This window comes from Tetrao urogallus (genome assembly GCF_951394365.1).
Source record: "Tetrao urogallus genome assembly, chromosome: 7".
Taxonomy (NCBI): Eukaryota; Metazoa; Chordata; class Aves; order Galliformes; family Phasianidae; genus Tetrao; species Tetrao urogallus.
The window spans coordinates 23963999-23979943 of NC_136820.1; the positions used below are offsets into that span (position 1 = coordinate 23963999).

General features: G+C 38.5%; 1 protein-coding gene across 1 annotated transcript in view; it reads left to right on the forward strand.

The window, feature by feature from the left end:
* Positions 1 to 1946: 1946 nt before the first annotated feature.
* AGMO (alkylglycerol monooxygenase) overlaps positions 1947 to 15945 on the forward strand; it is a gene marked incomplete at both ends in the record, with an annotated part of 178403 nt that continues 164404 nt past the window's right edge. The window contains 3 exon segments of the mRNA XM_079538575.1: positions 1947 to 1983; positions 1986 to 2377; positions 8939 to 9069. Coding sequence (XP_079394701.1) covers positions 1947 to 1983; positions 1986 to 2377; positions 8939 to 9069 — 560 coding nt within the window.

Here is a 15945-nt window from a genome sequence, read left to right on the forward strand (position 1 = left end):
GGTGTAATATGAAGTAGTTGTTCTTCAATTATATTTCAAATATCCCCAGTAGACCTGGCTCCCCTGCCCTGGCAACTGTTCTTTTTTGCAGCAGATCAATCCCCAGACCCCCAGATACCGGTAACATTTATTTTTATTATTTTTGTTCTTTTTTTTAATGGGATTCAGGTTTGATCATTTTTATCTATGTGAGATGCTAGTGGAGCAAAATGAACACCAGTGACAGCTCAGTGTAGCCTACTAGGATGCTGTGAATGAGAATCTCAGTTATGGTGAGGCCAAGGAGCCAGAATGTGAGAGTAATGCCACAGGAATACCTAGGCTAATCTAAGTGAAAAGGCATTTATTACCATATGACTTTGCATTCGAAAACTTTTGACATACTGTAAATCTACCTAGAAAGAAAAGCATGATTTTTGGGTGAATATGGAAGTTTCATTTAAATGAATTGAGGTTTTAGAATTTAATAATTAGAAATAATTTTTTAAGAACCTCAAACAGCCATTAATCAACACTGGAGTTAAGAACTCAAGGACGCACTTTCAAAGATTTTTACTAAGTTTTTCAGTATTACCAACATCATTTTACTAGCATAAACTAGGCACATTAAGAGAATACCCAAATATTGATTATTTTTAACTGCTTGTGCTCTGTTCAGCTTAATATAAAATATTTCCAGTGAAGTTGCATTCTTGTACTATTGTAGTGTTACATTGTTAAAACTGTAAGATACTGTTCAAATCTAAACTTTAACTGTTCAAACTGAGGGATGTGGTTTAGTGGTGGTGATGGGTTGACAGTTGGAATAATGATCATATTTGGTCTTTTCCAACCTTAGTGGTCTTTTCCAACCTTAGTGAATCCATGTTTCTGTAACTCTATGACTCCAAACATCATAGGTGCATTATTATAATTATTTTAATGTAAAATTCTACATGTTTTTTATCCTAAACAAAAAAAATTCAGCTCACAGTACCTGTCACATTCCTTTCAAAAAAATTGGTTACATCAAGGCGATGTTTTTTCCTAACAACTTAGCAGTGTGTGTAGTGAGATCATTGATGGCAGAACGTACAGCCCATTTCATCTGCAAAGACTGTAAGTGAAACTGAACACTTGTGAGGAAGGGAGTGTTGGGATATTATGCTATTTTCTTTCTGGACAATCTATTTTATCACAAAGGTTCTGACTATTACAACTGCCAATCATATGAAGATTGACTGACAAACATTTAATGTGGAAATGCATGTTTCTGAGCTTCAGATCAACAGCCTAATGTACAACACCTGTTCTTATTCCAGTCATTGTAAAACTTCTACAGTGAACAAGCAAGAAATAGACTTTACTGTTTTTTTCATATCAATCCTTTATAAAGGAAACCATGATAGGTGGCTTCTAGAGACTGCCTTTGCTGTAATCACATTAATCTGAGCAATAGAAAATTGAGCTTGATAAGCCCTTCTTATAACTAAAAAAATAAGAATTTTGCACAGGTGGAGTGCTTGACTGGCCAGAGCAGCTGATCAGAAGAACTGCCAGGGACACCTCACCCTGTTTCTGGAAAACAAAGAATCACAGAATGGCTTGGGTTGGAAGGGACGTCAGAGGTAAGGTAGTTCCTCCCCCCTGCCTGGGCAGGGCTGCCACTCACCAGCTCAGGCTGCCCAGGGCTCCATCCAGCCTGGCCTTGAATATCTCCAGGGATGGGGCATCCACAGCTTCTCCAGGCAGCCTGTGCTTCTGCCTCACCATTCTCTGAGTAAAGAATTTCCTCCTAACATCTAACCAAAATCTCCCCTCTTTTTGTTTAAAGCCATTCCCCCTTACCTATCACTATTAGGTAAAAAGCTGCTTCCCTTCCTGCTTATAGTCTCCCTTCAAATACTGGAAAGTCATCTATACAATGACACACCGAAAAATAATAGGAGAAAAATCTGCACAGCAGCATGATTCTGAAAGTAGGCAGTTTGTCTGCAGCAAAGCCCTCAGCGCCAAGGAGAAACGAACCGAGGCCGCGGGGCCGGGCTGCAGGTCAGAGCGGGCGCGGCCGCGGTGCCCCCGCGCAGCGGGTGCAGGGACGGCCCCGCCATCGGCGCACCTGCGGCAGCAGCAGAGCCGGGTCGGCGCGGCCAGGAGCGGCGGCGCCATGGGCACCACGGCGGGGCAGCAGCTCCGAGCTCTCTTCTACGTGCTGTCGCCCGGCGAGAGCGCCTTCCGCACGCTGGAGGAGGTGCCCGACTACGTAGAGAAGGTGAGAGCCCCCTCTTCTCTTTCCCGGCGACATCCTTTGCCATCTTCTCCACCCACCCTGTGCCCATGCACCACCTGCCTTTTTCCAGAGGACTGGGGAAGATGTGACCTCAAAAGGGCACCCAAAGTAAGATGAAATACCTTATCTTTCACTGACTGCAAGCTGTGTACTCTTCTAATGCATTATAAATGAAGGCTCGGATACTTACTCCTGATAACAGGAGGTAGAGTTTTCAGAGGAGCAGCCCACATCTGAGTGTTGATGTTAATGCTGTTCAAATTGGCAGTGCTGAGTAAAGCAGAAAGCATGACACTGTCAGGCTATTCAGGCCAAGATCCTACCTTTACAGATCAAAAAGTCAGCTCTCAGCCCTTAAAGTTAGTACCACCAGCTCAAAAGAAAATAAAACTAAACAAACAATTAATATTCAAAAGAAAAAAAAAAAACAAAAAAAAAACACAAAGGTTGTTTAAGAGAACGAGAACAAATATTTGTGTTGGGACAGTGCTGTCTCCTATAGCTCCGAGGCAAGAGTACAGAGGTCCAGTGTGAGAGCTCCCTTGGCAGCAGTGTGTCACTTTCTCCCCTCCCACTCTGCCGGCGTATCTGCTTTCATGGAGGTACCTTTGCTCCCTTCTGTCCTACCAATTGCACATATTTATCATGGCACATATCTTGAACTGCCGTGCAGTGGCTGCTATTGGGCTGTAGTGGGGGTGTTATGGGTTGTGCAGTGCTGTCAGCAGCTTACCAGGAATCTCAGCATTCAGCAACCCATCGCTGATGGTGGCTATCAGCAGACATTGTCCCTTAGGACAGGATAAGCAAACCCAACCTGTGCACATAGCCTCTGGTTGAGGGATTGCTTTCCTCAGAGGTATTGTGCAACTAAGCTATAATGTGATGGTCAAGGAGGTCTGTCAAGAGCCTGACAGTTTTGCCTAGTCAGCTGATTGTTCCCTCCAGTTCTACCTACTGCCTTTCTCTATCTCTTTTAATGTTCCCATATTCCCACATTTTCAGCTGAGTGTCACACATTTTCTTGCCAGCACCATTCCTTAGCATCCCTGGTTTTTCTTCTGCCATAGAAGCTTGTTGCCTATTCTGCTCAGAACTTGTCCTAACCCATTATTCCTGGTACTGAGCACACAGTTAAGAATATTTGCAGAAGTATTCTTAATTAGCACTATAGAAATGCCTGTAGATTTCTGCTGTTGTATAGCTCTCATAATACGTTTATAAGGGAATGTGTATTTAGCAAAAAACTTACACTAGAAAAGGTTTCTCAGAATAGTTAAACTTCCTATAATTGCTGTCTTGGAATAGTTCTAGCTGGAATCCGTCTTGATGTATTTGCTGTCAGTATAACTCTGTTGTGTGTAAAAGTCTTATAGTGGTCCAACTATCTCAACTCTATAACCTTGGTCTGAGCTCTTCTGGCTGTACCTTTGTGGGTAAAAGTAACTGTTCTGTTCCTCTCCAGCTGCTTGTAACTGTGTTGAGATGGTAATAAATGAAGGCTTCAGTTCAGATTACTCATGCTCTAAAAAGCAGTGGTGATGATGATGATGTGAAACAAGCTACAGATTAAATTAGTGACTCCTACCCCCCCCCCCCCCCCCCCTTTTTTTTTTAATCTGAGCTTCAGATGTGAGATTTAGATCTTGTCTGGTCTGTCATGTACTAGATAATGTTCCTAGCTCATTAGATCACATAATGCTAGCTATGGGGATATGTACCTTCTGTCTTTAGAAGGGTGAAGGAACCTTCAAGTTCATTTGAATGGTCGTTTTGTAGGAGCAGCTCCTTTGATCTGGACTCAGACATGTAGTTACATCTGTGAGGCAAACAACAGAAATGGCGAAGTAGCTCTGATTTTGAAAACCAAGTAACTTAGCCTAACTTGTTCAATGCACTTTCTCTCTGTGGTTATATTGCTTCAATTTTCAGAATCAGAGAGGTTCCTGATCTCTGCACTGTGCTCTGTTTGTTGGCATATCTGTGTGTGAAGGCCCCAGATACCATTCAAAACATAGGCTGATCAGTTACCAAAGACCTGTAAGCAAAGCTCTGCAGCAGAGACATGGAGAAATAACCCTTATAGCTGGTCTGCAAAACTATGTGACAAGAGGTCCAAATTATGGACCACAGTCATGGAATTTTTATTTGTGCTTTTGTCATGTAGGCTTTGAAAGCCATGATTTCCCCTTAGTTCAAGAAAGTGAAGAGAAAGTACAAGTTAGTTGTATTTCCCCAGGTTAGAAGACCCTGACTCCAACAAAGGGTACCAGTGTTTACCTTGTCCTTTTGCAAGCATCATATGCTATGGACCTAAAAATATACTTTGTGTGCTCTGTTTCTTGGATTCTCTCACACTTAGTAGATGGATGGAGGGAATCCTTTTTGATCATTGTTTTCATGAGCAGAAACAATTTCACTTCTTGTTGTGTTCTAGAATTATCAGTTATGCTCAATAAAGACTTCCCTGTACTCAGACCTCAGAGGAGAGAGCACTGGTTCCTTCTGCTGAAAGCTCAAAAATGGAAACATTAAACTTTGTAATTACTGTTTTTCTTTGCTATTTACTCTTTACTTTGTAGAGCCTAAAAATTAAGTTCACATTTACACTCAATTCACATTTTTAGGCTTTGCTTCTAAATAATGAGGCACAGAACCTGCTTATTTAGTTCTGCATGAAAGTTGAGATTCTTACATTATGAGGACCTGGGACTTTAAGAAAATAAACTGTTTCAAGGCTTGCAATAAAATGGTGAATTTATGCTGAGTTTCAACTGAGAGTACTATTTTTTTGCAACTGTATGAAGTAAAAATTGGTTTAAAATGGTCCTTCACATTCTCTAAGTATTGGTTACTTGTAAGGGAAACTCTCTTACTCGATGTAAGACTTTCAATTTATGGCTCAGTTACTCACGAAACCCACAAAAACTAACGTAAATCCCCTTTAAGCATTTCTGGTGATGGATGAAGAGAAAGAAAGTGGAAACAGAATAAAACATTTATAGATCAGAAGATATCAAAATGGGCCAGCTGCTGTCTCTGACCCAGGAGTCAAACAGTGGCTATTGCTTAATTTTGTACCAGTTTGCTTGCAGAGGCAAGCTTAAAAATTTTGCCAGAACTATCTATCCTCCTCAGGTTCCTTAAATGTCTTTATAGTCATTATAAATGAGAGGAAAAAAAAAAAAAAAAAACCAAAACAAACCACCAAATCAACAATCAATCAAAAAGACTACTAGCCAAACAAAACAAAGCAAAAAAAAACACAAACAAACAAACAAAAAAAAAAAAAAACAAAAAAAAAACCCAATAAAATAAAAGTTTAGGCTACTGGAAATTGTTTGCTTTTTTGACCACCTCCTTTTTTTCCAGTTTTAATTGTTACCCTTCTGCAGTCTTACACTTTTTCCACTTGCTTTTGGTTGTATGGCATGTAACTTGTTGAAATCCTGACCTGTGAAAATAACTACTAGGTATTATGTTCATAGAAATAGTACATGCTAGTCTTGATGCAGTTGATCACTTTGATCTGCTTTGAACACAGCATAATGTGGATGTATGGGGGAGAGGTAGTAATTTTTTAGATACTAAAAGGTATGTCACAAATTTTACAAGCTCCTTGATGGGCAGGGGGTTAAGACTGCCTGAATGTTTCTTTATCCTCTTTACTCTGACACTCCCTGTTTGTGAGTCAAAAAGTGCTGTCAAATCTTGGCTGCCTCACAGCTTCACAGTGGGAAGAAAATATTTAATGAAGTCAGTGGGAAAGAAGTTGTATTAGTGTAAATTGAAGTATTTTAACCATTTCAGAAGTTACTAGGTAAAGTGCTGCATAGAATACAAGCATCATATATTACCTGTGTACTATTTTCATTTCATGAAAAAAGAATTCCAGTTATTCTGCTCTGAGTCCATTCAATTTGAAGTGCAGCTTCTGCTGCTCCATATCTATCTATCTATCTATATATATATATTCAAACCTGCCTCTAGTCTATGCTAAAGCTGACTCTTAATATTGTGGTCAAATATTCCTTAGCTGTTCTTGCAAAGACCATTTTTATTTCCGCTAGTTGTGCAAGCACAATTATCTGGCCTGTTTGATAAGCTAGGGATCTGTTGTTTAGCTATAGCAACTAAAAGAAAAAAGAACAAACACAACATTAATAATCATATCTAGCTAGAAATGAAAGAATTAAAATAAAACAAGAAGCATTTATATTTTTCTAGAATCCTTCAATGATTTCAAATGGAGGGTGGCTTTTTATTGTTTCAAGTATCAGATTTACCACACTGTTTTTGCTGGGAACTGCTTAGGTTTTATCCTTACGTTTTCCTTTGCTTTCAAAGGTTTTATATCATCAGCTAGTGTGTATCCCAAGGAGGCCTTTAGATATCTAAAATGCAAGCTAGGCATCTAAATTAAAAAGTGCCATGTTGATATTAATCTTCGTTCATCTGTTATTGTAACCTAACCCTGAGCTGCTGCAGTTTATGAACTTTCACATTTCCTAGACACTATAAATCTCTTGCTGGTTGCATGGTTTGAATCATCCCATTCTTTTTTGACTGAGCAATCTGGTCTATATCCATCTTAGTCTCTTTGGTGTCCCAGCCTGTTAGGAATTCCCGGATCATGTCTCACTTGGCAACAAAAACGAGCACCCTCCAAAATGCAGTGGCATTTGCAGAAGCATCATGCTTCTTCCATGAAAATATGATATAGTCACAAGCACTGTGGAGGGTTTCAGTGTGTGGATCCACGTGTCTGCAGGTTACTTGAAGGGGGCAGTGATAGAAGACTAAGAGGGACATGGCTGACAATATGCTGCTTCCAATTAATGGTGGGATAAAAACTCATTGATGTTGCATTTCTCTATCCCTTAAAAACATGGTGGGAATTTTATCCTTTATAATACCACAGAAAAGGTGACCTAAATTTTCCTAGAGAGTGAGATGGTTTAAGTAATGTTCACGTGCACAGAGATCTGATGGAAGGAAAATTGCTGCTTCCTATTTTCGTTGCTGCATAACCTTTTGTGGTGGAGATGGTGGCTGGTGGGGGCTGGTCACTGCTCCATCATCACTGTTTCCTTCCGTGAACTGCAAGGACTGTTAGGACTTCTGTGTCAATAAAAACAAAACAAAATCAGTAACAAACAAATAAACAAAAAACCCCTGAATGCATATGCTCTGCCAATTACTTCTGGTCAGTCTTTTTTCATTCTTCAGGATGCTGATGAAAACTTGAAAATAGCTGTAGCCATCTGCAGTGATGAAGCATAACAATGTCATAGTAGTATTGCAGTCCTATTACTAGTTATGCCCATACCTTTTACTAGTGGGCGCTGTTCTTGTGTGTTTTCAATTTGTCTGTAGATCTGAGACTCAGGATATACAGTGAGTTAAATCCTAGGCTGAAGCAGTGTTGTGACTGAAAGATGCTTGTCTCGCACAATATTACAGTTTACTTCTCGAGGGCTGAAAATGATTTCACAGCTAGTGCCAACACAAAAGAAAAAAGAGTGCATTTCATCATTGCTACTTGGTCTGCAAGGAAAACATGTTATGGCCAAGGTCAGAATGGGCTTCATAGTTAGTTCACATAGTTCCTAGGTTCTCTGGTGAAAACTCATACAGAAGAGCTGTTGCTATCGGCAGCGAAAAGCGTGGTAATAGATAGGCCAAGTAGAAAAAAACCTCACATTAATATCTCTTTTAGATGGTGTTATTGGATGCTGGATTCAGTAGCTGAATGCTATCAAAAAACTACATAACAAATTGAAAGCAGATTCTGTTTTACCTTGGGGTTAGAGGTGTCCACTAATGTTGCTTCTACCACTGATTTACTTAAATATGAGAAATGAGTTTGGAAAGAGTTTTGTATTTTATTTTGTTGCTGTTCAAGAATTTATGTGCAGATAATATAAATTTATATGGCATGGAGTTATTGCACTGGATTTATGCTGGTTGTATATATGAAATGAAAGACTAGTAGGTCGTATTTGTTTATAAAATCCACGAGGAGCATTACTGGATTTATCAGGGTGCAGTAGTAGCTAGAAAGATGACAGCTAGCCTGTAAAGGAAATGCTAAGTCACAGCTTGAACCAGTGATTGAGTGCCTTCTAGGAAGGTAAGGCCACCCAAGGAAGATCCTGGCTTTACCCCTCCCTGACTTCATTTAAGGGTTAGCAGTGGAGCTGAGGGCATCTCATCTGGAGATCTCTGCTTACATGAGGTCCTTACAGGACTTCTGAAGGTAAGCAGTTTCTTGTTTCTGTGCCCACTGCTGCTGTGTTTGAGTAGATCCTCACTCTCCGTGGCCTGGGACTTTGCTGCTCTGCTGTGCTTTCCATCGCGTTATACAAGCTGAGAAGTATATGGTGACATAAGATGCTCTTTGAATCATAGAATGGCTTGGATTGGAAGGAACCTTAAAAACCCAATGCACCAGCTGTTGGCCACCCACTAGATCAGGCTATTCTAGGTTAGCCCTTCCAACTTAGGGGTCTCGAATGCCTCCAAGAATGGGGTATCCACACCTCCTTCAGGCAGTGATTCCAGAGCCTCACTACCTTCTGAGTAAAAAGTTTCTTTCTAAGGATTCTGAAAAGGTGGATCTAATCTTGCTTGTGTTGTGATTTCTTTATTTCTTCCATTGTTTTGCAGAGCATTCCGTTCTTCATTGCTTTTATTGTGTTAGAGTTTGCTGTCAGCTGGGTTCAGCAGCGTAAATTGCCAGGTCGGATCAATGATGGCATAAGTTCTCTTTCATTGGGTATCCTATCTCGACTTCCAGAGTAAGTATGCATGTTATATTGCTTAAAGTCATTTTCAAAGTGCTTTGAATTCAGTCATTATCTTGTCTGAGTTCAGTGGAGTTCTAAAAGATTCTAATGCTTGAGAGAAACGTTATAAACATGATCACTATTTCTTCTGTTCTGCATAGAAGTCATAAGATTAATTTGAATTACTTCATGGTGAATGTATTTTAAATAAATGCCTATTATTAAATACTAAATATATACTAATGGGGAATCTGACTAATTCTTAAGTGCTTTTCAGATACTCTAAATAATTCTGAGGAATATTGTGTTTTAGATCTTCATTTTCATTATGTGAATTTCCAGATGGAAGATTTTATTATGTTTTTTTCTGTTAAAGAGGGGTTAGGATTCTGTTTCCTAGGTGTGAATTTACAGATTACCATCATTGCATATAATTTGTTCATTACAGGAAGAAAAGTTTCAATTATTTGAATCTGACTGTATAATATATTTTCAGTTCTTTCCAATATTCCCACAGTTCTTTTTTGAATCCTCAACAGTTTTTCAGCCTTCTTAGTGTTGATGTCTCAAATGCACTCCATATTTCAGAAACTGATACATCAGTGCCAAGTAATGAAGTCATTTGTTCTCTATTTCTACTTTTTCTTCCTCTCTTTATATATCCCAGGTCCATGTTAGTCCTTTGAGCCATCTTTCATCCTCAAATACTTTTTTTAGATTGTGGTTTACATTCCTCATTCATAGGCAATGTGTTCTTAAATTTGGCCACACAGAAATATATGGATGATATATTTGATCATCCTTAAATGTTTTGAATCTGTGAAATGCAGTCTTCACTACTTACAGGTCCCTCATTCTTGTCATTGTGAATTTTACAATCTAAGTTAGTGATAAAATACATTTAAAAAGCACTGAAACAACAACAAAAATCCGTACTGACAAGTTATATCCGTTTTCTTCTTACTTGAATTCTGAAATCTGCTAGTCATCCACTTTATTTATTGAATGTTTGAATTTGTACAGTATTTTTAGTCTTTGTAATAAAGGAAAAGCATGAAGTCTGTGTTCAAACAATTTTATGTACTTTTAATAAGACTTGTGAACATGATTGTGAAGGAGGAACATTGAATTTGTTATATTTTAAGCTAGCATAAATTACAAATTTAAGTACTGAACTTGTGTGCACCAAAACACAACACTAAGGAAAGCTTACTCTCATTTTCGTGCAGCTAAAACAGAGATAGTCCAAATATCATTTTCTTTAACATATTCATATTTTTCTAGACAGTAGTATGCTTCAGATTTACCATGTTTATTTTTCTTATCTGAAATATTCAGGACAGATGAAGTTAAACATGGGGACTGAGATATGTGTGATGAAGTTTAAATGGTTTTGTGAGGTCTTTTGGCTGCATTTAAGGAATACTAAAATGCTTCAGAGGCACTAATTCCTGGAACAAGTGCTTGTTAAGAAAACTAATGTTGCATGTGTGGAACGCAGCTTAGCAAGGTGCTGAGTACTTTTATTATTTTGGCACTCAGTACTTTGCTGCAGAATTTGGCTTGTGGGCTAGGCAGTTTTCTTTTGGATAAGAAATATTTTGTAAGTTATTTTGAGTGAACGAAACGATCCTTAAGGAACGCAAACTTTGTAGGACCAGGCAAATCTACAGGATCAGGACACTTATTCATTGATTTACCAGCACAAGCAGCCTCATGTGGGTCACTTGCACTACTCTCTCATGGCTGGACAAACAAGACTCTTCTCAGTGGTTAAAAAAAAAAAAAAAAAAAAAAAAAAAAAAAAAAAAAAAAAAAAGCTTTGACATTTCTGACTGAATATCAAAGAAGCAGGCAAAAAAAACAGACTTTCTAAACTATTTAGTTGCATGTTAATAACAGAGTTCCAATAGTGACTGCTTAGAGTAGATACCCTTTCATAAACAAGAGTTTGAAATGTTAGAATAGCTAAAAAGGCTTGAACTGAAAAAACAAAACAGTTTACCCTTCTGCCCTCTGCTTCCATAGTGTGAAACAACTGGGTTGGAAAAAAAGTAGCATGCACAAAACCCGTTGCTAAGATTTTCACTTCAGTCTTTCCTTTTCAGGAAGAAAAAAAGGTAGGGAAAGCTGACAGAAACTGCTAAAACAATATTTCAGCAGAACCCACAGCATCAGGGGAAATAGGAGTGCAAATCATTAACAGCTGAAGGTTAGATTAACACACCATTGATTGTATCCTCTCCCAGGGACTAATTTTCATTTTCTCAACTAGCAGCAATGGTTTGCCACTTCCTTAAAAAAAATCTGTGGTTGAGTCTAAAATGGTGGGCTTCAGTCTATTATTTAGAATGAAGCTTCAGATGCGTCACTGCATGGAGGTCTTTAGATTTTATGGAAAAATTAGGAGTCACAGACCATATTCATCCTGTGAGCATGTTTTTCCATTTCACAGTCTGTATAACAAGTACTGCGTCTCTTCAGGGAAAACAATATTTATTCAGTGTTTCTTACTTCATTGTTGGAGAAAATGCAAATCATAAATTATTGATATTTGTTTGCCAAATATAAAAAAAATTATATAGGTGCAAGAGGAAAAGTCTAATCAGAGAAGGTAATGTGTTTTGTTTTAGACTTATTAGACTCTACAGCATACAGTAAGTACAATTGCTTTGTGTATACATATCACTTCTTCTAAAATAGTCCATACGTTTCTTAAATATAATTTTCTCTGCTTTAATACAATACTGTGCATCCCTCTGCATGTGTGATTGCTAGATTTTATATACAAAGAAAAGTAATTCGGAAGAAAGGGAAAAATTTGAATTATTAAGCTTATTCCCTGCAGCTTAAATGTTGGTGGCTTAAAAATTTCTGAGAACTTTATTCTAAGTAAATAACTAACTTCTCTAACAAACCATTGCCAGGAGGCTTTAAATGCTGCTTTAAAAATATTGTCCCAAGAGAAAGTTTATTTTTGGTATAAATATCCTCTATACAAGTATGTGCATTATTTAATATTGGCCCATTTCTTCTTTTAAAGCAGCAGAACATAAATCAAATCAAAAAGTGTTTGGGGGATAACTGAGGTAGGTATATTTTCGAACTAGTTGGGAAAGTCTCTGTTCTTTATGGTCATGCTCAATTGCCAGCTTTTAGAGCACAGATCTGCAGTACAGTTGTAGTGTGCGTGCGAATTTATATGCCTAATGGTTTTGTCAGTCAAATCTGCAATGAACTTCCTATTTCTGAAGAGAACACTACAAGTTTTATATATTAAAGACTTTGTTTTCTGAAACAAGGGAGGTTAAAGTTCTCTGAAGTGGTGGTGAGCATAAGAAAGCAGAAAATGCTTTTGAGTTAGTTCACATTACACAGCTCAGATACTCAGATGCACATCAGCAGTAGTTGATTCAGAGGAGTACAAATCCTGTTTCTCCTGTAAACCAGTACAGTTCAGTTCTGTACAGATCTGGATTTCACATAATTCCAGAAGCGAGATTGAAGAGGTGGTTTCACATACATTTTAGGTCAAAACTGCTGCCAAATGAAACACCCTTGCCTGACTTGTATTCTGTTTGCTTATTTCTGTCTCTGATCTTCCTTTCCTCTTTTGCCAGCATCAGGATTTGTGTTGCTCTGTGGTGAAGTGGCCCAGGAAGCGTATTGAGCACCTTCCCCCATCATATGAATCTGAATCAGTTCTTACCATGGCTTCACAATATCTATCAGAACAAGAAATGGGCATGGAAAAAAGCAGTCAGGGTAGCAAGATTAGTAATATTTGATTCTTTTGTTGTAGAACTGAGTTACCCACTTCTAAATGTATGTAAAATTGAGGTCTGAAAACAGAACCTCTCAATGCTTAATTAGTAACAGTTTGCAGAAATGATTAGAATGCCCTTGTTTGAGACTGGTGCAAGCAGTTCACAACCCCATGAAGCTGGCATTGTCCTAACAGAATGCAAAATACTCGCCTGTATCAATACATCCATTTAAAGTAAGTTGTGGCTTCCTAAAGTACCTCCTAGGTATTTCACTATGCTTAAGACTGCGGAAAATTATCATCTCCTAAGCTAGTGATTGTATCTCTTAGAAGAAAATTTGATATATGCAGTCTCTTGTAAATTAAAATTTCACTTCAAGACTTATTAGCTACATTTTTTTCCACATCTGTTTGAATAAAGCTTTGGACAACTGTTTACTTAGACCATGGTCAGATGTGTTGCTTCTGGTCCAGCTGCCCCCTCAGATCTGCCAACATAACTGCGCATTTAATTGCTCCCTAACCTGGTCCTGACAAAGTGATCCAGCTAAAAGCAGAAACAAAAGCCCCCCAAGAACTATAAAAGAGGTGTTTAACCTCAGCTGCATTCATTTTGACAGAGCTGGGTCAGGGAGCAGCTATGCATGCAATTATGCTGGCAGGTCTGAGGGCTGGTAACCACCAGACTTAGGGCAGTGATGAGCAGATGGGGCCAAAATGGGAAGGTAATCGCTTAACCTGATTAAATAGCAAGGCTGCTGAGCCTCTACACCAACCGTACTTCTGGCTACTGCACTTCTTCCTATGTTCACTGACATAGTCATCCCTTTCTCTTGTGTTAGTTAAGATGTCTATCTGATCCCTTGCTAAGGCATTTCAGATCAGTATAGGAGCAAAAGGTATTTGCTTAACTGCAGAGAGATAGGCAGGCGAGCAGAACTAGCAGCCAGCAGCTTGACTGGTTTAGTCTCCACTGAAGCAGCATACAACTCCACAACTTTAGCAGCTGTCTATGGCAATTTGGATACTGCCTGTCAATAGACGTTTCCATAAAAAAATTTTAATAGATAACAAGCTTGAAGAGACAGAATCTACTCACCATCCCATTCCTCCCTCTCTTCAAATAAGTTGCACAGTTATGTATTTCATAATAATATCCTCCTGGCTGCACTGTCTCATATGCTCTGCTAATTGTTCCCACATTTTGCCAAAGGTCACAGCCCTCACAGCTCTGTAAGAATAAGTTTTGAAATAAGTCACTAATTCTCTGTAGGTAAAGCAATTAGAATAGGATAAACAGCATCACAAAGTGGGTATGGCTGTGCATGGGAATTGGCAGCATTTTCAGCAGGCAGACCTGACTCTGGAAGGGAATTTTCTAATTCAGTTCAACTAAGCTTGTAGCAGGAACTATACATGAACAATCTTGGTTTGCTCTAATTCCTTTTTCTTGTTGGCCTACTTCATCATCAATGAATGGAGTGGGGGTAACTCAGTAAATACTTGATTATTTAATCCTCATGAATATTGCTACTTTCTTGCTGTCCTGGTTTAACACAGCTTTATAAATCTGGTATAAGCTACACTGGCTTTGCAAAAGTTTGAATCTAGCTGTGCCCGTAAAAGACGCCAGAACCTCCTGCCTGCCATCATATGTTCATCACCAGCTCCCTGCACCCCTGTTACCATCTCCACCTGTGGCAGTGGTGGGTACTCCCCTGGGCAGATTGGTGACAGTCAGGAGTTTGAACGGAGAATTTTGCAAACCTGATTTGTTTTGTTTGAGACATGCTGGAAAGCATCTGTGTGAGCACAACTCCTGGCAGAGTGCAGGAGTACCAGTGAGTAGCTGTGGACAGCCTGGTGTGCGTAGCGTGCTACTTTCTGGTGATGACTAAGGAAAGCTCTGAGCCAGAGCTTAAGGCTCCGGAGTTTCTAATGAAATGATGTATAAGGTACTAAGCATTAAAGAGCAGAATATAGGAGAGAGTCTTAGGAGAATCAGGATGTTCTCAAACTAATTGACTGAAACAACTAGTCGCTACGACGATGTTCAAGAGCTTGCCATGTTTCATGCAAACCTGTCAGGAAGCCAATCGCTCTTTTGAGTTGTAACCTCTTAATAATGAGACAGCAGTTTTCAGAATTTGTATTTGTTTACATTTTTAGTACTGCATCACTTCTTGTTTTCTAGACAGTGGCCCAAATAAAGGTCTCTGAATTCATAAATATCAGAGCCCAGTTTTGCACCCAGCATGACTTGAAATGTAAAAACCATCTGTTAACATTTATTCTCAGATATATTTGTGGTCTTCTGTGAAAACACAGGCTGCGAACTGAGTTGACTCTTATCAAAAACATGTTATTAAATTCAGTAATCTCTGAAGCTCACAAAATATATAACTTTCTCAAAACCTTTAGTTATTGCATATATTTTCATTCTATATTTTTCAGTAAGGTAAATTTCATGAGCATGCATGCAATTCTTTTTTTAGAAACCACCTACTCCAAACTATGTAAGGTACTTTTCTGGGTAAAGTACTGGTCTTTGCTAAAACATTTATTAGGCTTAAATCAGAATTCCACTAGATGGAGCACCGGGGTAGCATTTTTAGAACTGGCTAACCGTTTGCTGCGTTATGGAAATTGGGGAAAAATTTCTCCGTAATTTTCTAAATTAATGAAACTATTACTCTTGTGTGAACAACAAACTATGACTTGAAAAATTCAGAATCGTGGCAAAAGCTGTTCACTAAAAATTATGTAAATGTTTGTTACTCCAACATTTGATGCACTATATCTCACTGAAGCTATTTGACTATGAGAACAGTTGTGTTACCTCTTTGTTTGTTCTAGATAACTCATAACTTCTGCCTATGTGACTTTTGAGAATATAATAGGCTTGTTCCTAATCTAACTCAAATGCTAATGCAGATTTGCTGACTTCAGTGGAATAGCCACTCTTCAGCAAGTAGGAGAGATTAAAATTCTTTATCAAAAGAACATACTAAGCTCTTATGTTACACTTGCATGGTGTTATTTATACAAACATTTAAACATCAGGTCTGTTGCTTCATGTAAAATGATGTTTTAGTATCTCCTAACACTGCATGTCCTGAATT